Source organism: Myxocyprinus asiaticus, chromosome 24, assembly GCF_019703515.2.
Source record: "Myxocyprinus asiaticus isolate MX2 ecotype Aquarium Trade chromosome 24, UBuf_Myxa_2, whole genome shotgun sequence".
Taxonomy (NCBI): domain Eukaryota; kingdom Metazoa; phylum Chordata; class Actinopteri; order Cypriniformes; family Catostomidae; genus Myxocyprinus; species Myxocyprinus asiaticus.
In genome coordinates this window covers 8,617,366-8,642,354 of record NC_059367.1, presented here as the reverse complement: position 1 = coordinate 8,642,354, position 24,989 = coordinate 8,617,366, and the positions used below count along the sequence as shown (strand labels likewise).

The following is a 24,989-nucleotide window of genomic DNA, read 5'->3' as shown; positions in this document are numbered from 1 at the left end:
CTTGGGAGGTATTGGATGTGATACTGTATTGTCAAAAGTGATAGTTAATGTTATTAAGTTGCAGTAATTAATAATAAGTTATTAATATATTATTAAAGGTTTTATTACACTGTTCTCTGAAATACTTGGTAATAATTGATCAATGGCAGCATATGTGGTCAAATATTGTGTATAATGATCATTGAACTGTATAACTGACCCTTGTCCCAGGCAAAAATATATTTATGGCAATATAACTTTAGAAAAAAAAAAAAAAAAAGAATAAAAAATAACCTTAATGATATCAACAACTTTCATAATTACATAAACTAATAAAAATAAGTAAAAGATAATGTGCAGCTATTTTTCTATAGCACCATTAAAGGAAACTTCCTGTGGTGCTTATATAGGAGAAAACAAGATATTTAAATAAAAATGCAGAAAATATTAACATATAACAATGGGAACAATAAATAAAAATATAAACCATTTTTATATTAAAATAATATTAATAATAAAATACAAAAACTAAGCAATCAAGTAACAGATTTTCTAAAATAATAAGTGGACTGCTAGTTATTATCACAAATTATAAAACAGATAGTTCTGGTTCTGGTTGCTGATTGGCCAGTACAGCATTCCAGCTAAAATGCTAAAATACACAATATAGTAACGGCTGACACACAACACCTTTTTACCAAGCTACTATGTACAGTATACTGTGGACTATGTGTATGCAGCTCACTTTGAGACCAAATATTTACATGTTAGAGATATCTTTTATAATTTTCTTGATAAAATAGCATTTTAATAAAAATGTGTGGCCTTAATAGCCTATATTTATTATACAGTAACCATTCAAGGCAGTGCTGTATTGTGAAAATAGTGACGATATAACCCCGTAGTCACAGGATTTCATTTAGGGTGCAAATAGCCAGTGCAAATAGTTACATCCAATTGTTGCTCCGTAAACCCTTTATTAACTTTATAATTATTACTACTGTCTTTGTTACTTACTATTATTCTTTGCTAATAACTCTATGAACTTTGATTTTTAAATATTGATTTCATGTGTAGATGTGACAAACAAAAATAAAAGCTATTTTGAATGTAAAAGATTTTAAGTCAATTTGAGGTTAAAGGTTTAGTTCACCCAAAAATGAAAATTCAGTCATTGTTTACTCACACCTTTGTTGTAATAATCCTATATGCCTTTCTTTCTTTTTCTTAACACAAAGGGAGAAATTGTGAAGAAATGCTGTGCTCAGTGATGTCATATAATGGCAGTTTATGGTGACCACCTCTTCAAGCTTCAAAAGGACACAAAAGTATAATTCAGAAGTCTAATAAATTATTCCATGAGACTCATGATTATTATGAAAGCTTACGATAAGGTTTGGTGCGAAACAAACCAAAATCTAATGTATTATTTAGTGAAAATGTTCACTGACAGTTGATCTCCTGCGTACGATTCTTGATAGGGCACGAGAGCAACAGTTCACACAGCCCCCTTGCGACATTGGGGCGTTCAAGGGAAAACTCAATTTGTTTATCTAAAAACAGGTCATCCACAGCGATAGTAACAAAAGAACACAACACAGCTGTATATAAAACAGAGAAAAGGTATATTTTCTTTGGTAATCAGAGTTTTTGTCCTAACCAGCAGTGACGAGCGACGATACATTCTATCGATCGCTTGTTTTCAGTTTTCAGCATCGCGCGGGTAACTCCGTCCACTGTGAACTGGCACCGGTCCAAAAAAAATAAATAAAAAAATAAGGCTGGGCATAGAAATGCATAAATCCTTTGACTACAAACTCTTCAGACCTGTTTAGTAAGTTCTGTTCTCTGTTTTGTGTGCAGCTGTGTTGTGTTCTGTTGTCACTATCGCTGTGGAGGACCTGTTTTTAGATAAAAAAACTATTTTTCGCTTGGACGCCCCAATGCCGCGAGGGGGCTGCATGAACTGTTGCTATCTTGCCCTATCATGACACAGGAGATCAACAGTCAGTGAACATTTTCACTAAATAATACATTAGATTTCGGTTTGTTTCTCAAACTTTATCATATGCTTTCATAACAATCATGATTCTCATGGGATAATTTAATAGACTTTTGAATTATACTTTTGTGTCCTTGTGAAGCTTGAAGAGGTGGTCACTATAAACTGCCATTGTATGACATCACTGAGCACAAACATTTTTCACAATTTCTCCCTTTGTGTTAAGAAAAAGAAAGTAAGTCGTATAGGGTTATAGCAACACAGGGTTGAGTAAACAATGTCTGAATTTTCATTTTTGGGTGAACTATCCCTTTACTGTCTTTCAAAAATAAGACTTTTTCATTTTTGGGTAGACAGTTCCTTTAACTTATTTCTACACAATCTCTAACATTTGTTACAATTTTTTTGTTTAAGTGAGGAGCCAAATGAGATGATCCTTCATCATCTTTCAGTCCTCCTCATCACCTGCTTCTATGGTCCTTTGGATTCTCATGTGCAGAGAGCGCCCCCTGCTGCCAAACCACACATCATTGTGCAGACATTCGCCAGTATAACAGCTACAACTACCAACATACATATTTATACATCAAATCACAATGCAAAACTGTTAGCAGGAGTTGTAGCTTTAAGTGGCCTAAGAGGTCACACGATCTTACATTCATGGACGCCATCAACCAAATAAGCAGAGCTGGCTGTGTTTTTGTGCTGCTTCACTGCAAAAGAACTTTACAGACCTTAGATAAAATGGCAGCTCTGGGGTCCGACTGAAAATAGACTTGACTTCATGTGATGTCATCATTCTTTGTTTAGGAGACATGCAATAAATTTGCTTATCTGTTATGCAGAAACAGTTTGCATAAATGGCTAGCAACTACACAGTACCTCCTAAAGGGATAGATCACACAATGCAAATTAATTTACTCATGTTGTTCCAAACCTTTATGACTTTGTTTATTTCATGGAACACAACGAGATGTTAGAATGTTAGTCTTATTTACCATCTACTTTCATTATATGGATAAAAGATACAACGAAAAGTCCTTTTTGCGTGAACTATCCCTTTAAAGGATTTAGTGTTTAGTGGCATAGATGCTTTGTGACTTAAACTCTATGTAGGTAACACAGCAGTTCAAATATTTTTAAAATGTGCAATTTTCATACAGTATATAAGTGTGTTATTGTAATTCTCCTCACTGGAGTAATAATCTTGACATTTTAATTCCAAGGAAACACACAGTTTCTAGGAAACAGTCAATGTGTGACTTCATTTCTCAAAACTATGAGCACAGACATGCCATGTACTGTAAATATACGTATGTGTAACTTTCACTGTACAATTTTTAGTCATGCTCAGATTTATGCTGGTACATCAGCTCCTGATAATCAAGAGTGAAATTTGTATCAGCAGTAAACATTTATACACTGCAAAAAAAAATTAAAGAAATTATAATAAATTTAAAAAAAATAAAAAAATAAAGAAATTATATATATATATATATATATATATATATATATATATATATATATATATATATATATATATATATATATATATAATTAAGATTTTAATATTGATTAAGATTTTTTTAATTATTATTGTGTATATATATATATATATATATATATATATATATATATATATATATATATATAACACACACACACACACACACTACCAGTCAAAAGTTTTGAAACACTTGACTGAAATGTTTCACTTGATCTTAAAAATCTTTTGATCTGAAGGCGTATGCTTAAATGTTTGAAATTAGTTCTGTAGACAAAAATATATTTGTGCCACCATATTAATTTATTTCATTATAAAACTAAAATTTAATTAAAAAAAAAAAGGTTTTGGAAATTGATGACTTGGACTAAATAATAAAGAAAAGCAGCCAATAAGTGCCCAACATAGATGGGAACTCCTTCAATACTGTTTAAAAATCATCCCAGGGTGATACCTCAAGAAGTTAGTTGAGAAAATGTCAAGAGTACATGTCTGCAAATTCTAGGCGAAGGGTGACTACTTTGAAGATGCTAAAATATAACACAGTTTTGATTTATATTGGATTTTGTTTAGTCACAACATAATTCCCATAGTTCCATTTATGTTATTCCATAGTTTTGATGACTTTACTATTATTTTAAAATGTGAAGAAAAAAATTATAATAAAGAATGAGTGTGTTTCAAAACTTTTGACCGGTAGTGTATATATATATATATATATGTAATTAAAAAAAATCTTTATCAATATTTTTGTCTTGTTTATAATAAAATATCTTAACATCCTTATAAAAAAATACATTTACTTAAGAAGAAAAAAGATATTGTGAGTTGTTTTCAGAGAATATATCTTTAATTATTAATTATTATTATTATTATTATTATTTATTTTTATTTATTTTTTCTTGTGTTTAGCATGAATGTAACAAAATGTAATGAGGTTTATGGTTAAATTAAGAAAAACCCAATTGCCTATTATTGAAGATACAGTATATTCACTGAAAACAAGTCTTATTATCTTACACAATTTTGCTTCTCAAGTAAATTTATATTGTTTTAAGAATGTTTAGATATTTTTACTGGAATACAAGACAAAAATATTGAATAAGAAAATTATTTTTGCAGTGCAACTCTACAGTTTTGATAGATGCCAGAACTGTTTTGTGCTAAAATGCAGATAAGAAGAAAGTCTTAATGTGGGGCAGGGAGAGTTTTATACATACATATGCATTCTCTCAGGAGGTCCTTATTTCTGAAGTTGTCAAATTGATTGCTTGATCTTAGATGCTAGTATGCTTCTATGATTTTAAATACGGTGTCAGAAATGTCTTTTGAATATTATATTGCACCTTTATTTGTTTTGAGGCCATAATTTATTAAATCATTATTAAATAACCACTGTGTTTGTCTGAATTTCATGTCCTTGTTTAGTTGAAAAGTTGGAGTAGTGATAGTGTAGTTTTGCTAATGTTTCCTTTATCTCTGCGCTACACATGTATAAAGAACAGTCTAGAACTTGATTCTCTTCTTGTATTGACATCAGCCTATAAATCAAGGCTTACCAAGTATTAAAGTGATAGTTCACCCAAAAATGAAAATTCTCTCATCATTTACTCACCCTCATGCCATCCCAGATGTGTATGAATTTCTTTCTTCTGCTGAACACAAACGAAGATTTTTCTAAGAATATCTCTGCTCTGTATGCCCATACAATGCATGTATTGAATGGTGACCAGAACTTTGAAGGTCCAAAAAGTATATAAAGCAGCATAAAAGTATAATCCATAAGACTCCAGTGGTTTAATCCATGTCTGGATCATATGAAAGTAAGTAAAACACATCTGGGATGGCATGAAGGTGAGTAAATGCTGAGGGAATTTTCTTTTTTTGGATGAATTATCCCTTTAACACAACACCATCTACTGGGTGATTTGTTTCCTAACATTGATTACACAGGGTGAGAACTTAACAATGGTGATAAACCATTTTAGATACACAAAAAAAATAACTCATTATAAATCAAGCTACTAAAAGTTACAACAAAAACCACAACAAGGCATAATAAAAAAAAGATCCAAAGGCAGTTCACACTGGGAACCGGGTCTTTACCGGCCATGTCTTCACCAGTTGGTCGTGCAGCTCGGGAAAGAACAGCCCTAGGGATGTAATGAATGATTACACCAGCTAGGTCTCAGCATTAGAGGCCTCAAGCAATATATCATCTTCCTCATAGTTCTCATCGCCAAATGTTACAGAACCATGCGCATCGATCGTAAAGATAGGTCATCACAGGCGAAAGCTCGAAGATGCTGTATATGGAGGAGCAGAGGTGCGCAAGGCATGTGTCGGCGACAAATCCTCCTCATAATTTCCATCCCCTAAATCCCGTCCTCTCACACCTCCTTCATGTGGTCCCTTGGAAGGCACAGAAGAAATGAAGTGCAAGGTAGGGGGACCGGTTTCAACTTTCTCAATGAAAGTGCTCAGAGTTTCATGCATTCACAGTTAACAAAATCAGACCGCAAGCGCTGCTTCAGCATGAGCTCGGCCCAGGCTTTAAAGACAGCACTATTGCCTGTCTGACAGAGGGATATATCACTCACAAGGTGGAAAACACTGAAACATTTCCATCTTTAAAAAGACGTTCTTTCTGCAAAATTCTTTTAGCTTGTTCAATATACTCAGTATAACACAATTTAAATAAACATGAAAGTGTTTTAAGTGTATGGTTTTTGCTGGAGCACACAGGGAGAAGAAGGAGCTCTACTCACTAGGGTTCCAGAGCATGAAAGATCTGTCTGTGACCCTGAAAGAGTAAAATTCTGATGGTGTGGTGCAGGGCTCAGGCTTTTATGCCCACAATGAGGAAAGCATAGGACAGAGCACCAAGCATCACCAGCCAATCAAATTGCCATGATGGTAAAGGGTTTCAAGGCCACCGCCCTTAGGAGGAGCTCCCACAGCATCAGCTACTGCCGCAGCGTGAAAGTGACTGACTTGTAAGGGAACCGCATTTACAGTGCAGTCTGCACAACACTTGTGCACATTTGTAGTAAAGGTGTTTACATCCAATGCAAATTTGGAATAATGGGCAAAAACCAATCTGTGTTGAATCGTTTATGACCTTACCCTGATAAAGGAAAACATTATAAGGTGTTTAAAGGAATATTTTGGGTTCAATTCAATTTAAACTCAGTTGACAGCATTTGTGGCAAAATATTGATTACCACAAAAATTATTTTTGACTTGACTCTCCTTTTCTTTAAAAAAAAAGCAAAAGTGTGGCTTATAGAGAGGCACTTACAATGGTAGTGAATGGGGCTAATCAGTAAACATTAAAATACTCACTGTTTAAAAAATATAGTCGCAAGATGTAAACAATATGTGTGTAAACATGATTTTAGTTTGATAAAATCACTTACTAACCTTTTCTCTGTAAAGTTATAGCCAATTTTACAAAAATGACATTTTAAACAACTTACAGCTCAAATAATACAAGTTTTAACAGAAGAATTTGCCCCACTGTCAGGTGTATTTTGTTGATTCATGTCTTTTATTTTGAAATTCTAGTTCCTGTTTCATGTCATGTGTTCCTGTTTCCCTAGTCATGTGATTTCTGTTTTCCCTCCATGTTCATGTGTCATGTTTTCATTGGTTTATTGTTTAATTAGCTTGTTATGAGTTCTGTTTGTTCATTGGTTTATGTTCTCCCATGTCTTGTATTTAAGCCTCATGTTTTCCATTGTGTAGTTGTCGAGTATTGAATGTGAATGTGTATGTTTATAGTCAAGCCATGTTTGTAGTCATAGTCATAGTCATAGTCATAGTCATAGTCATAGTCATAGTCATAGTCATAGTCATAGTCAAGTTCATGTTCATGTTCATGTTTCACGTTTGTAGTTAAGGTTTATTGGTTATATTTAATAAACTGCACTTGGGTTCTTCATCTCATCATCGTCTTCGTTATTGCCATCATTGTCAGCAGTTCCAGCATACATTACAGAATACTAGACCACCCATGAACCCAGCAGTTTTACTTCTGCGCCTTCATCAGGGCAATCGTCCCCTGGAGGACTATGTCGAGGACTTCTGCGGTGTAGCCTGCCAGGTGGACTTTAATGAGGTTGCCCTCAAAGACTGTTTCAGATTTGGATTGAATGAGTCCATTTCTTTTTTGATGCCTGGCGGTCGCAGTTCCCTCAGCCTGGTTCAATATATCGACCTCGCCCTACGGATCATCGGTTCCACGTTCACTGTGGGGGAGGCGGATGCCAAGCCAGAGTTCCACGTCATGGCCGCCGCCGAGCCAGAGTTCCACGTCACAGCAACGTCTCAGCCTGCTCCATGCCATGTCACAGCCACACCTGAGCAGTGGGACCTGGAGATGGTTCCCACCCTTATACCCACCCTTAGTTCTCCTGAGCAGGCAAAGGGAACTTTCGGCCCTCCGATCCCGCCTGGACCCTCCGAGCCCTGGACTTCGCCTTGGCCTGTCAGTCCCTCGACATTGCCTCAGCTCGGCGTTCCCTCGGCTCCACTACGGTCCTTCAGCCTGTCGGCTGTGCCCGGGTCCCTCGTCCCTCCGGCTCCTCCTTGGTCTGTCAGTCACCTGGCTCCACTTTGGCTCTCCGATCCTCTGGCTGCGCCTCGTCCCTCCGATCTGTCAGCTTCACCGGAGACCTCCTTCCCTACGGCTCCACCTTGGTCCTCAGTCCCACCGGCTCCACCTCAGTCTTCCGATCCCTCAGCTCCGCCTTGCTCCTCCGAGCCTCCAGCACCGCCTTGGTCCTCCCTGCCATCGGCTCCACCCTGGCCCTTCGAGTCTTTGGCTACTCTCCGGGCACCATGTTCCATGGCTCCGCCCCTCGAGCCTCTCACGGCTCCGCCTTCCATGGCTCCGCCCCTTGAGCCTCTCATGGCTCCACCCCCCACGGACTTTGCCTTGGTCCCATGCCCCTCGCCCTTTCTCGCCATGCAACGCCCCACACCTCAAGACACACCCTCCCCCCAGCTCCCTACAGAACTTTGAAATTATGTCATGTTTTACGTGTTTTGTTTATGTGTTGGGGTGTCAGGAGCCACCCCTTAGTGGGGGGGATATGTCAGGTGTATTTTGTTGATTCATGTCTTTTATTTTGAAATTCTAGTTCCTGTTTCATGTCATGTGTTCCTGTTTCCCTAGTCATGTGATTTCTGTTTTCCCTCCATGTTCATGTGTCATGTTTTCATTGGTTTATTGTTTAATTAGCTTGTTATGAGTTCTGTTTGTTCATTGGTTTATGTTCTCCCATGTCTTGTATTTAAGCCTCATGTTTTCCATTGTGTAGTTGTCGAGTATTGAATGTGAATGTGTATGTTTATAGTCAAGCCATGTTTGTAGTCAAGTCATAGTCAAGTTCATGTTTATGTTTCACGTTTCACATTTGTAGTTAGGGTTTATTGGTTATATTTAATAAACTGCACTTGGGTTCTTCATCTCATCATCGTCTTCGTCATTGCCATCATTGTCAGCAGTTCCAGCATACGTTACACCCACTCACTTCCATTGTAAGTGCCTCACTGTAACCTTGATTTTTGCTTTTTTTAAAGAAAAGGAGGGACGAGACTAAATCTTTTTTTTTTTTTTTTTGGTAATCAATATTATGCCACAAATGCTGTCGATTGTGGTTAACTTGTATTGAACCCAGAATATTCCTTTAATATAAACTAACAATAAACAATAGCCTTCTTTTAGAGCACATAGTAATCTTGGTAAATATAAATTTCAATATAATACATTTTTAACATTTAAAATGTTAACGTAAGTTAATGCATTCTGAACTAACAAAGAACAATTATATTTTTAAAGACTAACGTAAACATGTTAATAAATGCTGTATTAAAACACTGTATACTGTTAGTTTATTATATCTAACGCATTTACTATTGTTAACAAATATAATCTCATTGTAAAGTGTTACCAAAATTTTGACAATTAGCGAGAGGCACCAATAAACTACTATTTTTGTTTGTGATGGAGTTGTTGAGACCAGTCAGCACTTTAAACATTATTCATGGTATGTCGAGACTAAATACATACCACAATAACACTGACCAAACAGGACAGACCCACAAGATTGCAGGACGTTTTGATCGTAGAACTTTCCCCCACTTCACTCCGGTCTTCGAGAGCTCTTCCATTCTAGAAACTACCAGTCAGGCCTCCACTACACCAGCTGTTGGAAGCCACCACCACCCCTGCCCCCCGCCAAATGGGTGGGTTTGGACATTTGCTACTGATTTCTCAGCTGTCATACCCTCTCCCTAAATAGACCATATCAGAGACAGTCCATTCCACTGATATAAGGGATTACCAAATAACAGCATTTTATAATTCATATACCATTACAGCAATAATCCAATAGAATTGCATGGCATAGTAAAATGTATAAAATATATAATCTCATTTAGTTATTTGCATTATTATGCATTAGTTTATCAACAGGTGGGGTGCGTGTAAACTGTTCCACCCCCTCACAATAAAAATGGTTCCACCCATTATCCTGGTATGTGCCCCCCCTTTTGCAAGATATAAATAAGTGACTCTTTGGGGGCTGTTACAACTGATAAAACAAAACGTCAAGAAGCACCACAACTACACTGTTAAACAACAGACTCTTCTCTAGAACAAAGAAAGAGAACTCACTTCAAAGAAGGTAGGTAACTATAATAGCATGCATGCAGGATTGCTTGTTTTTGTATGTGTAATCTGTAGAGTTGTAGTGGATGGATTGGAGATTATATCTTATCTATAGGTAAAGAGGTTGCCATCCACTCTATTCAATATTGTGGAGGTAGGACCCCTCAGGGGGCCACATTGTTGCCCAAATAAGGCGTGAGGTCAGACATTTAGAGTTGGAGGTAACGTGCTTGACTATTTGCTTGAAAACATTTTGAAAAGTGGCACCTGAATGGTAAGTGTGAGAATAGTACATAAAGTATTGAATTTATATTATGATTGAAAAATGTTGCAAAGAATGTGTTTGGATGTAAGGTTTGTAATTAATTCATATTCATGACTTGCACAAGTGTTGTTTGGTTTTAAAGGGGAAAATGCTGCTATTTTTAAGATCTGTACCCTGCTGTGTACATTTTCACATAAAGCGGGGTCCAAAAGTCTGAGACCCCTAGTGAAAATGCTTTTAAATTGCATTCTTTTTAAATTTAATCAAATTATTTTATTATATTAGCAACATAACAATTTGATTGAAAAGTTTAATTGACAAATTTACTTGCATTTTAAGATTTCCTTAGTAGGCCTATGATTTGCCCTCCTTTTGCCTTAATAACAGCAGTTGATGATCCATGCTGGGATGCCTGCTTTGAGAATAAAGATCAAAGAGTATCTTGTGTGCTTCAATGGAAGCAAGGAAATGTGAACATTTGTACAATAGATCTGACATAGTTAATGTCAAAAATGTGCCTACAATTGATTAATGACCTAGACATAGAGTTCTTCTTCTTTATTTTCAGTCATAACCTTTAAAAATACTAAAACTTTACATTTTTGTCCAGGGTTAACTTGAAGGAAAAAAAAAACAGATTTTCAATGTGGTCTCAGCCATTTGAACCCAACTGTTCTGTCTGAAAGCTAAATTAACTAGTTTATTGACAGTTCCTTGTTGTTGATCCTTCACTTGATTAATTTTAACATTCTGTGTTAGATGGGCGAAATGGAAGTTCCAGTCCAGTTAAAGGAAGAAGGTAACAAACATTTCCAGGCAGGAGAAATCGATAAAGCCATTGAGTGCTACACTAAAGCCCTAAAGACTTGCAAAGACAAGAAAACACTGGCTGTCATTTATAGGAACAGATCAGCCTGTTTCCTGAAAAAGGTATGAATCTTCATACATAATGTAAACAATACAAGTCTATATAAAACACATAATGTCTTTCTGCATGTCACATTCCATTTATTATCTCGTTTTCCAGGAAAACTATAACAATGCAGCATCAGATGCCACTAAAGGTTTGTCTGATTTGTAGATGAATTACATCCGCATTCTTTTTTTGTTTAATTTTGAATGTTTTCAGCCCTGACTTCAAACTGTCATTACTATTTAAAAGCTTTATCATGTAATATTGCAAATTTCAGCTATCGATGTGGATGCTGCAGACATCAAAGCTCTGTACAGAAGATGTCAAGCTCTTGAGAAGCTTGGCAAACTTGACATGGCTTTTAAAGACGTCCAGAGATGTGCAACAATAGAGCCTAAAAATAAGACTTTTCTGGAGACCCTCAGAAGACTTGGAGCTGAGATTCAACAGAAGGTGGGGATTGTTTATCAAGATCAAATTGGTTGCAGTTGTTTAAACACTCTTATCTTCTGTAACCATACATTTGATTTTCTAAAGAGAATATCTTATTTTCTCACAGCTGAAAACATCCTTCTCGACAGATTCCAGAGTGCAGAATATGTTTGACATCCTATTTTCAGATGAATCAGATAAGGAAAAAAGAGAAAAGGTTTGAACCCCCAACCCCTGTGCGATTAGTCTATAACTGAAAAGCTCGAAAACTAAATGAATTGGTAACACACTTTACAATAAGGTTTCAATTGTTAACATGAATTAACATGAACTAACAATGAACAATACTTATAAAGCATTTATTAATCTTAATTTTAATTTCAACATATAGTAATACATTTATAAAATCAAAAGTTGTATTTGTTAACATTAGTTAATGCACTATGAACTAACGTGAACTAACAATAAAAAAAATATATTAACTGACATTAACAAAGATTAATAAATTATGCAAAAAATATATTGTTAATTGTTTGTTCATTAATGAATTAACTAATGCTAATAAATGGAACCTTATTGTAAAATGTTTCCAATGAATGTAAAATGCACTCACAAATTTCCCAGTGAAACTGAACTTCATGGTTGGTTCCACTAGGCTGCCAACAACCTGATAGTCCTGGCCAGAGAAGACGCGGGTGCAGAGAGAATATTCCAGAACAACGGTGTGCCCTTACTAGTGCAGCTGATTGACACTGGAAAACCCGAGATGATTCTGGCTGCCATTCGGACTCTGTCAGGAATGTGCACTGGCCACAGAGCAAGGGTGAGGAACTGCTGTAGACTGATGACACCATACTGTTGTGTTAAACCTCAGTAGAAACTGCAAGTTCTTCCATTTTCTCTGCATTTGTAGTCATTTATATAGTATGTATTTGTTTTATTGTGGTTCTAAAGGCAACTGCCATCCTTCACATGGTGGGACTGAACAAACTGTGCAGCATCATGGCTGTGGACAACGAGGAGATTGCTTTGGCAACTGCAAACCTGTTCCAGTGCATCAATGACTCCCTAGCCGGAGCGGACAAGAGAATTTATGGCAAAGAAGAGGCTCTCGTGCTTGGTAAGAGAATGGCATGTGAACAAAAATGGGCATTCAGAGTGTGATAATTGAATGGATTTGCCATTGACTCCATTTATGAAAGGATTGTTCACCCAAAAATTTTTATTCTGTCATCATTTACTCACCCTCATGCCATCCCAGATATGTATAACTTTCTTTCTTCTGCAGAACACAAACAAAGTTTTCAGAAGAATATCTCAGCTCTATAGGTCCATACAATACAAGTGAATCGTGACCAAACATTTGAAGCTCCACAAATCACATAAAGGCAGCATAAAAATAATCCATAAGACTCCAGTGGTTTAATATATCTTCTGAAGTCTTCTGAAGCGATGCTATCACTTTGGGTGAGAAACAGATCAATATTTCAATCCATTTTTACTATAAATCTCCACTTCCACTTTCAGAATGTGAAAGTGAACATGGAGATTTACAGTAAATAAAATGACTTACATATTTATCTGTTTCTCACCCACACCTATTATATCACTTCTGAAGATATGGATTTAACCACTGGTGTCATATGGATTACTTTTATGCTGCCTTTATGTGATTTTTGGAGCTTGAAACGTCTGGTCACCATTCACTTTCATTGTATGGACCTACAGAGCTGAGATATTCTTCTAAAACTTTGTTTGTGTTCTGCAGATGAAAGAAAGTCACACACATCTGGGATGGCATGAGGGTGAGTAAATGATAACAGAATTAAAATTTTTGGGTGAACTATCCTTTTAAACAGACCATTAAAAGTGTACACTCAATGCTGATCTTTTTTTGCTCCTATCTGGTGACTGGCAGACTCCAGTAAGGATTTGAAGGATATCTTACTCGCCTTACTGGAGATGGTCGCGAGCAAGAAAGTGTCAGGACATGGCCGAGACCAAGCTCTGAACCTCCTGACAAGAAATGTGCCAAGAAAAAATAAGAAAGATACTGACAACTCTAGGAGCCTTTTCACAATTGACCATGGTAGGTCATTCACCAATATGGCATAATTAACATGAGCCAAAACAAATTGGTGTTACCGAGTTCATGCAGCAATTCCGGTCAAAAGTTCAGACACACCTACGGATTGTTTATTATTACTATTTATGATTACTAAACTAAAACAAATAAAACTTGTAAAGAAATTCATACTTAGGCACACTTTATATGTGTCTACAATAATTTCAAGTATTTAAGTATAAAACAAATTTTATAAAATATTAAAATAAAATAAAAAAATGAATAAATGGTTTGGTAAAAAATTCATACATAGGCACACTTAATATGTGTCTATATAGCATTTAAACATAAGCCCTTCGATGAAAAGATTTTTTAAATCACGAGGAACATATATTGATCCAAAGTGTGTCCAAACTTTTGGTAGTGTATTTTGAAGCAAAAGTTTAAGAAAACCTGAGAACATTCCTGTTTATAAATGGTTTTCATGTGAATGTCTCAAAAACAGGCCTGAAAAAGATTCTGAAGGTTTGTGGTCAGGTTCCAGATTTGCCAGATCAGTTGCCATTGACGGAAAACACACAGCTAATTGCCAGCGTTCTCCTCAACATGCTTTACGATGACTTGCGTTGTGACCCTGAGAGAGATAACTTCAGAGATATCTGTGATGACTACATTAAGTAAGTTCAATCATGCCAACTATTGGAAAGATTTAGTGTGTGAATGTGGGTATGACATATATATAGGATATTGGTCTTGGTGGACTAGATCTGCTACACTACTGCTGTTGCAGAGCAAGTACAGAGACTTGCTACTGCTAGAAAAACACATTCATACCGAGTTAGCATGTGGACATGCTGCTGCTGCTGAACAATAAGACAAAATACAAATCATGCTGCATCGAGCATGCGGCTTGATGTAGGCATGGGCAGGGTTGGGCTGAGCCCACCCAAACGTGAGTCTTGCCCACCCAATCAAACATTTACGATTTGAGCATTGGTTAAAAGCAATTTGGGGGCGGGCTATGTGTTGCAAACATTGAGGGTGGGCTGTAGACCGCCCCAACCAATCACAAAATAGCACCAGAAATTTGTAGTATTATTTTATTTTTGTCATTGGCCGAAAGCAACGAGACACTCAAGAAGCAGCTGCTGCAAACCAGAGAGTCAGGGCCGTCACGTGAGTGAGAACAGTAATACGAGATATTTTTGTGCAGTGCATAGGATTTAGTGCCCATAAAGAAGCCTGGTGGTGTCTCTAGCAGTGACTATGTGGCTTATATTAATGTACCACAGGCTCCCTCTTCCCGCTCATCAAATATCTTATATTTTTAATATGGGGAATACGTGTAAAATATAGGTGTAGTGGGCCTTATGATCTTAACAATTACACCATGTTATGCCAATTATAGACATAGCCTGGTGTTAATAAATAGTTACAGCTGAGATTATCAAACTGGCATACGTGGTCCTTGACGTACCACACGCACAAGACGGTGACTCTCAAATCAGCATAATTAAAGGTGCACTCAGTCATTGTTTTCCTCATTGCAAATGTTTACTCAATGAAATCAATAGTCATTTTAAAATATATGTATAAAATCGATCACTCACATGAGATGAATACTCCATTTTAGTAACCTTATAAAAGTTGTTTTAGTCTGTTTTTCTGTCTGTCTGTCTATCTATCTGTCTTTTTCTCTTTTTATTTTTGGAGGAGGTTTGGCACAGGGATTTACAGGGGAATTTAAAAATGTCACTTCATGTAAAAAAATATTGCAGACCCCTGCTGTATATCCCTGCTGAAAAGACCAGCTAAAACCAGCTTAAGCTGGCTGGCTGGTTTTTAGCTGGTCGCCCAGCCTAGCCAGGCTGGTCAGTTAGCAGGTTTCAGAGGGGGTTTGAACACTTTTTAGCTGGTCAGGCTGGGAGACCAGCTAAGACCACTCTGACCAGCTAAGACCATCCTGACCAGCCTGACCAACTAAGATCACCCTGACCAGCCTGACCAGCTAAGATCAGCATGACCAGCCTGACCAGCTAAAAGAAAGCCAGCATAAGAAGGATGGCTGGTTTTAGCTGGCTTTAGCTGGTCTTTTCAGCAGGGCAGCATTTAATGATTATTCAATGGCTTTGCAATGTAATTATTGCAATTACAGAGCTAGTTATTTCATTCCTTGACTTAAATCAATTATGAAAATAAATTATACACTTGTCCAAAAGACGTTTTATCATATGTATGCGTGTGGTATCTGTATCACGATACTGACCTTTTTTTTCCTTTCAAATCAAATCAAATCCCTTTATTGTCACTCAACCATATACACAAGTGCAACAGTGGGTGAAAGTCTTGGGTGCAGTTCCGAGCAACATAGCAGTCATGACAGTGATGAGACATATACCAATTTACAATAAACATCAGATTTACACAACACAATTTACATATCTAATATACACATAATTACACACAACACAATATACAAATAATAATATACAATGTACAGTATACAATACACACAATATAGAATACACAGTATACAATAAAAATAGTATATATAAAATATACAGTAGGTTGTATTGTGCTGTATTGACATTCAGGCTGTCGGTTGATAGTCAGTTGCCAGTATGTTGTTAGGAGAGAATATAATTATGACAGTCCAGTGTAAGATTAATAAAGTGCAGTGCTGATGTATTTTGATCATGAGAGATCAAGAGTTCAAAAGTCTGATTGCTTTGGGGAAGAAGCTGTTATGGAGTCGGCTGGTGCGGGTCCTGATGCTGCGATACCGCCTGCCTGATGGTAGCAGTGAGAACAGCCATTGGCTCAGGTGGCTGGAGTCTCTGATGATCCTCCGAGCTTTTTTCACACACCGCCTGGTATATATGTCCTGGAGGGAGGGAAGCTCACCTCTGATGATGTGTCTGGCAGTATTGCGATACAGTTTTTTTACAGTGCATTCACAAATGCCCACCTATGAATTCTCCCAGCCTACCCAAGCATAGCTGGCAGGAGTCGGGCCTGATCGAGCATGTGTTACATGCTGCTGCACAAACAGACATAAATAATCCCCCAACAAAGAGGGAAGCTGCACAAACGCATAACACATAAACATGTGACATGTATTGGCTCAACATGTCACGTGTGAGTGAGCCGATTGGCTAACAGACAAGTCAAAGAACCTATCAGTTTGCGCCACATAGAGTTGCATGACTGAATTTTGGTCATTTCCACACTGGCCATAAAACCATGTTGAATAAAACATAATGCTGGTGACCATAGCTGCCCATACAATAAATTGGTATATGGCAATTTATGCAAAACACACATTTGATACTATAAATGTTCATAGAGTATATGGTTTTCACTGACATAAAAACTCATTTTACATATATACAACACATATTTCAAAATACTACATAAATTAACATTTTCATATATGTAACATATATTTTCACAAATACTTGTGGATTTTGAATATATACATACAGTATATGCTAAGCTCAAATAAATAAATGATCATTTTTATAGTTCATTTATGGCCATATACCAAATTTATGTTTGGGTAGACTAGCAGCTTCACGAGAGAGACCATGCTGGTTGACCAGCTGAGATTTGCTGGTGAACATCTAAACCACTAGCTAGACCATTACAAGACCAGCAAAAAAAACAAAAACAAAGAAAAAACAGTCTGGACCAGCATGGAAATTCCTGCTGGTCTTTCCAATAGGAAAGTGAGATATGTTTGCTCAGAATATGCATATGTTAATGCTTAAAAATCCTATAATTAATGTCCCTGGTTTTCATCAACAGGAGCAAGTTTGACCCCAATGACATGGACAAAAACATCCATGCTATCAATACTCTGTCAGGACTCCTACAGGGGCCTTTCGATGTGGGCAACGTCCTAGCGGGTCGTCAGGGTGTTATGGAGATGATGGTGGCCCTTTGTGGATCTGAACGTGAAGTGGATCAGTTGGTGGCAGCAGAGGCCCTCATTCATGCTTCCACCAAAACAAGCAAAGCTTCGTTCTTCATCAGCAATGGTGTAACTCTGTTGAAGGAGATGTACAAGAAAACTAAGAATGAGAAGATCAAGATCAGATCCCTGGTGGTAAGCCGACATGCTTCTCAATTTGTGGTTGCTTTATAATGTTCATGAGTGGTTACATGAGTCCAGCTCATATATTTAGTGGCCTAGGTAAGGATTTAAACAAACCGCTAAACTGATGTTAACTGGTGTGTAACTGTTTGTGTTACGGACATGAATGATACTTCAGATTGTGCGCATTTTAAGGAGAGGTGTATTTTTACTTTTCTAAGCAGTCACTCAAGTCAGATATATGTTTTTTGTCTGGCAGGTGGTAATGAGGTGAAAAAATCAAACATAGTCTCATGACAACTTGTAATAAAATGTATGGTGAAATTGTAAAATATCATACGGCTTGGCATGTCTGAAAAGGTATGGAATTTAGTTTCATACAGACAACTAATCAAGAAATATGATTTAAAATTGATACAATACAGGCATCACATTTTAGCTAGCATCCTATCCCACACTTTATTTTAAGAAAAGAAACATCTGACAAATTTGGTCACTCATTCCATATATAAGCAATACAAAAGGGTTAAACTTAGGACAAATTATAATAACACTGCTTGGTTCGTATATTTGTCTCTATGGGAGTAAAAGTTGTAAATTTTTTATGAGCTAACTCATGCGATTTCATCATCTCGTACTATTATTACGATTGTCATGAGATGGGGTTGAAATAAATCCCATAGACTTACTGTACATGAAAGGAGAAACTCAAGCCACAGGGACAGGTAATGTTATAGAGACTTGGTGGTGGGCTCTTTTGACTTGGGTCAGAAAGTTAAGCAATCACTTAGCGACGACCCAGAACACCCTAGCAACTGCATAGCAATAGCATAGCAAAGCCCAATCACATGACAACAAACCCTAAACATCGCATTGTGGAGGGAGTTTTGCCTGGGCAAGTACCACTTAAATTTCCTGTGTTGAAAATGGCTAAAAACCAGTTCCTTATGTAATATCCCATCTCTTTTCATAGGGTCTATGTAAGCTGGGATCTGCTGGAGGAGATGATTACAGCATGAGACAATTTGCTGAGGGTTCCACCGAGAAACTGGCCAAGCAGTGCAGAAAGTGAGAATGCAAATCAACTTTTCTGTTGGTTGAAAGGAGTCCAATAACAAGAAATCAATTTTTTCTTGATCTTTTGAGTGAAATGAGTTTTTCTTTTTTTTTTTTATTGTTCTTTGAAAACCTTCTCAGTACTAAAAAAACATTCTCCAGTCCACAAAGAGAATTTATTAAAACAAGTTCCTTGCTGTATGTAGCACCCTCTGCTCTGTGTGTCCTTCAGAAGAATCCCAGTGTTAGCAAATATTAGATATTCTCAAACACTATTACTTGTGGGGGCCTGGGTAGCTCAGCGAGTATTGATGCTGATTTCCACCCCTGGAGTCGCAAGTTTGAATCTAGGGTGTGCTGAGTGACTCCAGCCAGGTCTCCTAATCAACCAAATTGTAGAGTCACATGGGGTAACCTCCTCATGGTTGCGATGAGTGGTTCTTGCTCTCAATGGGGTGTGTGGTAAGTTGTGCATGGATCGCGGAGAATAGCATGAGCCTCCACATTCTGTGAGTCTCCGCAGTGTCATGTACTGTGTCAGAATCGGAGGCAACTGAGACTTGTACTCCGCCACCCAGATTGAGGTGAGTAACCGTGCCACCACGAGGACCTAGTGTGTAGTGGGAATTGGGCATGCCAAATTCGGGAGAAAAGGGGAGTAAAAAAAACAAACAAAAAAACACTATTACTTGTTATTGTTCCATCCAGACATAATGGGGTCCTACTGCATTTCATAGGGTCTGTTTCAAAATATAGTGAGCTGCCTACATAGGCAGCTGTCTTCTTTGGCAGCATCCTACCTGAAATGAAGCCTCATAAGAGACAGATTTGGAACACTCTTCATAGGTAGCAATTACTCACATCATTCAAATAGTGGTCCACACGGGCAGTGCACAGGAGACGTGACTTGCAACTGATTTCAATACAGGTGATGCACGAGGATGATGCGATAGTTTAATGACCATAAATATGCATAGCACACATTTTTGATAGAACAGTCCGTTTTTACCATTATAAACTATTTTTTATCTATGCTTTTTAGTACTGAATAGATAATAAGTATATTTATAATAAAAATGTATCTCGCTTAATCCACCATCTTGAGTTTACTTTCCCATCAAGCTCATCACGGTGATACCTATCTTTGGAAAAGCTGGTTTAAACCCCCTTTGATGTGGTATATTCCAGGTGGCTCTGCAACCCTACGCTTGATGTGCGTACCAGGAAATGGGCCATTGAAGGTTTGGCTTATCTTACCAACGATGCTGATGTGAAAGATGACTTTGTTGAGGATGAACCGTCCTTGAGGGCCATGTTTGAACTCGCTAAGGTTTGACAGATGGCTTGAAAAGTCAGAATTACTTTGACCTCATGTTTTTTGGCTTATCTAATATGTCAAATTATTTTAATCCGTATACATGTTCATATGCATTCTTTCTTATAGTCAAGAGATAAGACCATCCTGTATGCTGTAGCCTGCACCCTGGTCAACTGCACCAACAGCTATGAAAAGAAAGAGATCATCCCTGAGCTAGTACAGCTAGCAAAGTTCTCCAAACAACATGTACCTGAGCAGCACCCTAAAGTAATCTATCTATCTGTCTGTCTGTCTCTATCTATCCATTAATTTCCAATGCTTAAAATTGCATGCCAATAATCCATCAGCAAATTAGCTGATATGTGGTTTTAAAGTTTTTCTCTTGTGCTTTAGGATAAGAAGGACTTCATTGAAAGGCGAGTGAAGAAGCTATTGAAAGCTGGAATCACATCAGCTCTCACTGTCATGGTCAAAGCTGATAATTCCATCCTGACAGATCAGTCTAAAGAGATGCTTGCAAGGTAAGACCCTAGATAAAGTTCTACAGCACACTGAGGCCTGATGATGTCAGTAATGACTCTCCACTTATCCTTTTGCCCTTTTTTGAAGTTAATACTTTCTTCTTTTCTCCCATACAGAGTGTTCCTTGCATTGGCCGAAGATGTTAAAGATCGTGGCACGATTGTAGCCCAAGGTGGAGGAAAGGTAAGGGACCATTGATCCGAACACAAACCCTGTTAATACTTAAATTAAGAACATTTTCACTCTTGTGAAACTAAAGCTATCTGCTACCATGTGCAACAGGCCTTGATTCCATTAGCCCTGGAAGGAACTGACAAAGGCAAAGTAAAGGCCAGTCATGCTCTAGCTAAGATCGCTGCCGTCTCCAACCCTGAAATTGCCTTCCCTGGCGAGAGGGTAAGATAGCATTTTTACGTCTCTACAGCTGTGAAAGCCTGTTGAGCCAAGTCTGACAAAATTGTTTGTCAGGAAAGCTGAAAGTCTAATTTTGTCCTTCCACTCTATAACAGGTATATGAAGTTGTGCGACCATTGGTTTCCTTGCTAAACACAGAACGAGATGGAATGGAAAACTTTGAAGCTCTACTGGGTCTCACAAATCTTGCTGCCTTTAACGACAAACTTCGGTGAGTGCTGGAGAAGATACTCAGTACATACTGAATTGAGATATCTCTTTCTTGCATCAATATAATCATATATAGCCGTCTTTACATTGCAAAGAAGGTGTCATGTACTGGTATTTCCTTTGGGAAATGCTAATCTAGACCTTTACCTCTTTTTCCACAGAGTGAAAATTCTGAAGGAAAAAGCTCTTCCAGAGATTGAGAACTACATGTTTGAGGAACACGATCAAATCAGACAAGCTGCCACAGAGTGCATGTGTAATCTAGTTTGCTGCAAAGAGGTACTAAATTACTACTCAAGGCATTTTGTTAGTCAAATTATTTTGCTGAGTGCTTTCAGAAATGTATGGATGGAAATGTTCACTTGATTCCTTTATTTTGACAGGTCCAAGACAGATACCTGGAGGATGGTAATGATAAACTCAAGCTTCTTGTTCTGCTCTGTAGTGAAGATGATGAGCATTTACAGAAGGCCGCAGCGGGTGCACTGGCTATGCTCACTGCCGCACAGAAGAAACTCGCTGTTAAGATTACTAAAGTGGTATGTATCATTAAGCAACTGACATGTCCATGTGTTTTTGGTTAGGATTTGATCTAGACCCCTAACCCTAAGTATGAAACTTCTGCAATTAATTCTGTCCAAACAGATTAACGCACAACCACTATTCAAACTTTTTTGTAGATAATTTCAGCCTTATGTGTGCTATCTCTTTATATTTATTTATTTATTATTTTTGTACATAGTTTTTACTCTTTTAACAAAATACAAATATGATTGAGTTTTAAAAATCTCCTATTGACTTCCATTGATAGTCGATTGCCATTCAAAATCTAACCAACAATTCCAATTCTGGTTTTCTTTCCTGGATTCATTTACATACTGAATTGTGATCAGTGAATGGAGCAGTGTTCAAATACCATTGTATAATTTCAGTCTATAGTATTTGTAAGTGACTAATCTAATACTCTATGGCCAAACACATGATTTGTATCATAGCATACAATATACAATGAAAGATTTCAAGAGGTTGCATGACTGTATGAACAATTAATTAATTAATTGCTGCTATTATCTTTTATCATCCACAGACTGGGCAGTGGCTTGAGATCATGCAAAGATTGTGTCTCCATGACAACCCTCAAATTCAGCACAGAGGTCTTGTGACTGTGTTTAACATGCTGGAAGCTGATGATCAAATAGCCAAGAAGCTGTTAGAGAGTGAAATGCTGGAAATCCTGACATATGTAGCAAAACTAGAGGACAATCCAAAAAAGCAGGAGGCTATTGACACAGCACGTTCCTGCCTGTCTAGAGCCATGGATAGTGGCCTAATAAAGCCTTTCTCCAATTAAATCTGAAAAAATAAAAAATAAAAAAAAAGTATATATATATATATATATATATATATATATATATATATATATATATATATATATATATATATATATAATTGTGATGTCTCATTAGAAGAAAAGAGAATGGTCTGCTTTCTGGGAAAGTGGAAAGACTGCAAACCATTTGCAATATGTTTCATTTTTTAAATTTAAAAAGTATTTTTTTTTTCAGAGTATCTGTTTGTGTGGCTGTTTGATTGATTAGGGTCTTGTATTTGGTATTTATTTAACATGCTTGTTTCATATGTAGTGTATTTGCACTTGTGAAATTTTGATTCACAGATAAAATAAAAACGTTTGTTTTTTTTTTGGAGAAAAATTGACTGGAATCTTTTGTTATTATCATATCAAAAACAAGACATACAATACTATCAGTTACATCTATTTCTAAAAATTGGGAGAAGTAACATTTGTAACTTTTCATTTATATATTTCACAACCACACACACATTTACCTAATTACATTTTTACTCACCCTCATGCTGTTTCAAATGTGTATGCTGCTATTTGTTTTCTATCTGAGGAACACAAAAGGAGAAATTTTAGAGAATCTTCATGTAGCTCTTTTCCATACAATGCAAGTTCATAGTGACCACCACATTGGTTGAGACAAGCAGTTACCCTCTGGTTTATCAATTTATAAACAGAATAAAATATTGAAACATTCTTAAGCATTGTCTATAGCTACATGTTATAAAAGGAATATTCCAAGTTCAAAACAAGTTAAGCTCAGTCGACAGCATTTGTGATATAATATTGATTGCCACAAAAAATAATCACATTAATTTTTCTTTAAAAAAAGAAAAAATCTGGGTTCCAGTGAGGCACTTACAATGAAAGTGAATGGGGCCAATCCGTAAACATTAAAATACTCACTATTTTAAAAGTCTAGCCACAAGACATAAACAATATTTTAGTGTGATAAAATCACTTATAAAGTTATAACCGATTTTACAACTTTGTTGCCATGATGATGTAATGTCAACAAACTTGATTTTTTGAGTTAAATTAGTTTATTTTTCTTTGAAAACATTCTCAGAACACAATTTTTTTTTCTCCAGTCCAAAAAGACCATTTATTAAAACAAGATCCTGGCTGTGTGTAGCACCTTCTGCTCTGCATGTCCTTCTGAAAAATCCCAATGTTAGCATACATTAGATATTCTAATACACTATTACTTGTTATTGTTCCATCCAGACATAATGGGGTCCTACTGCATTTCATAGGGTCTGTTTCAAAACTTAGTGAGCTGCCTATATGCAGCTGTCTTTTATGGCAGCATCCTACCTAAAATGAAGCCTCATAAGAGACAGATTTGGAACACTCTTCATAGGTAGCAATTACTCACATCATTCAAATAGCAGTCCACACGGGCAGTGCACAGGAAACGTGACTTGCAACAGATTTCAATACAGGTGATGCACGAGGGATGACGCGATATTCTAATGACCATAAATACGCATAGCACACATTTTGGATAAAATGTTATAAACCATTACAAACATTTTTTATCTATACTTTTTAGTACTGAATAGATAATAAGTGGGGCCAGATTTAGGCATGGGCAGGGGTGGGCTGATACCACCCAAACATGAGTCTTGCCCACCCAATCAAACATTCTGGAAACATGGTTTTAAAAAAAAATACAAATAATAATAATAATAATAATTTTCCAATTTGTGCATTGGTTAAAAGCAATATGGGGTTTGGCTATGTGTTGCAAACATTAAGGGTGAGCTGTAGACTGCCCAACCAATCACAAAACAGCACAAGAAATGTGTAGTGTTTTTCTATTTTTGTCATTGGCCAAAAACAACAACACACTCAAGAAGCGGCTGCTGCAAACCAGAGAGTCCGAGACATCACGTGATCGAAAATGGTAATAAGAGATATATTTGTGCAATGCATAGGTTTTTAATGCCCATAATGAAGCCTGGTGCTGTCTCAGTGTGCAGTGACTATGTGGCTGCTGTTAATGTACCACAGGCTCCCTCTTATCAAATATCTCCCTCCACATCAGCTCCCCAAAATTGCGCTGCGGGTGTTCGTGAAATACTGGACCTGAATTATAGAGTTGAGGTCTGCGCGGGATGGATTTTCAGACCTGCTCCCGCGAGGTTCTATCACACTCCCGCAAATTTTTT

General features: G+C 37.0%; 2 protein-coding genes across 5 annotated transcripts in view; both read left to right on the top strand.

Annotated features, from left to right (window-relative positions):
* Nucleotides 1-3,486, top strand: part of LOC127415111 (phosphatidylinositol 4-phosphate 5-kinase type-1 beta-like) — a 58,336-nt gene extending 54,850 nt beyond the window's left edge. For 2 of the 4 annotated variants that reach the window (XR_007892910.1, XR_007892909.1), the window contains one exon: nucleotides 2,396-3,486. Coding sequence is in view for 2 of the 4 variants with exons in the window: in XM_051653672.1 (XP_051509632.1) it covers nucleotides 2,396-2,398 (3 nt within the window). In the remaining 2 variants the exon portion in view is untranslated. The remainder of the gene's footprint in view (nucleotides 1-2,395) is intronic. The other 2 variants (XM_051653672.1, XM_051653671.1) reach the window with 1 other exon arrangement.
* Nucleotides 3,487-10,071: 6,585 nt separating this feature from the next.
* unc45b (unc-45 myosin chaperone B) lies at nucleotides 10,072-23,159 on the top strand. Its single transcript, XM_051654075.1, has 20 exons — nucleotides 10,072-10,177; nucleotides 11,186-11,356; nucleotides 11,454-11,490; nucleotides 11,617-11,792; nucleotides 11,899-11,988; nucleotides 12,427-12,594; nucleotides 12,726-12,891; nucleotides 13,690-13,860; nucleotides 14,342-14,513; nucleotides 17,644-17,944; nucleotides 18,906-19,000; nucleotides 20,177-20,318; nucleotides 20,433-20,573; nucleotides 20,700-20,827; nucleotides 20,945-21,011; nucleotides 21,111-21,224; nucleotides 21,338-21,453; nucleotides 21,614-21,731; nucleotides 21,836-21,991; nucleotides 22,540-23,159. The coding sequence occupies exons 2-20, from the start codon at nucleotides 11,186-11,188 to the stop codon at nucleotides 22,801-22,803; spliced, it is 2,793 nt and encodes a 930-aa protein (XP_051510035.1). The 5' UTR covers nucleotides 10,072-10,177; the 3' UTR covers nucleotides 22,804-23,159.
* Nucleotides 23,160-24,989: the final 1,830 nt, after the last annotated feature.

Bases quoted from the DNA above. Each gene is read 5' to 3' on its own strand.
- unc45b (XM_051654075.1), top strand. From the start codon at position 11,186: ATGGGCGAAATGGAAGTTCCAGTCCAGTTAAAGGAAGAAGGTAACAAA. The intron at 11,989-12,426 runs GTTTGAACCCCC...TGGTTCCACTAG, and splicing joins ATAAGGAAAAAAGAGAAAAG to GCTGCCAACAACCTGATAGT. The intron at 21,012-21,110 runs GTAAGGGACCAT...CATGTGCAACAG, and splicing joins TAGCCCAAGGTGGAGGAAAG to GCCTTGATTCCATTAGCCCT.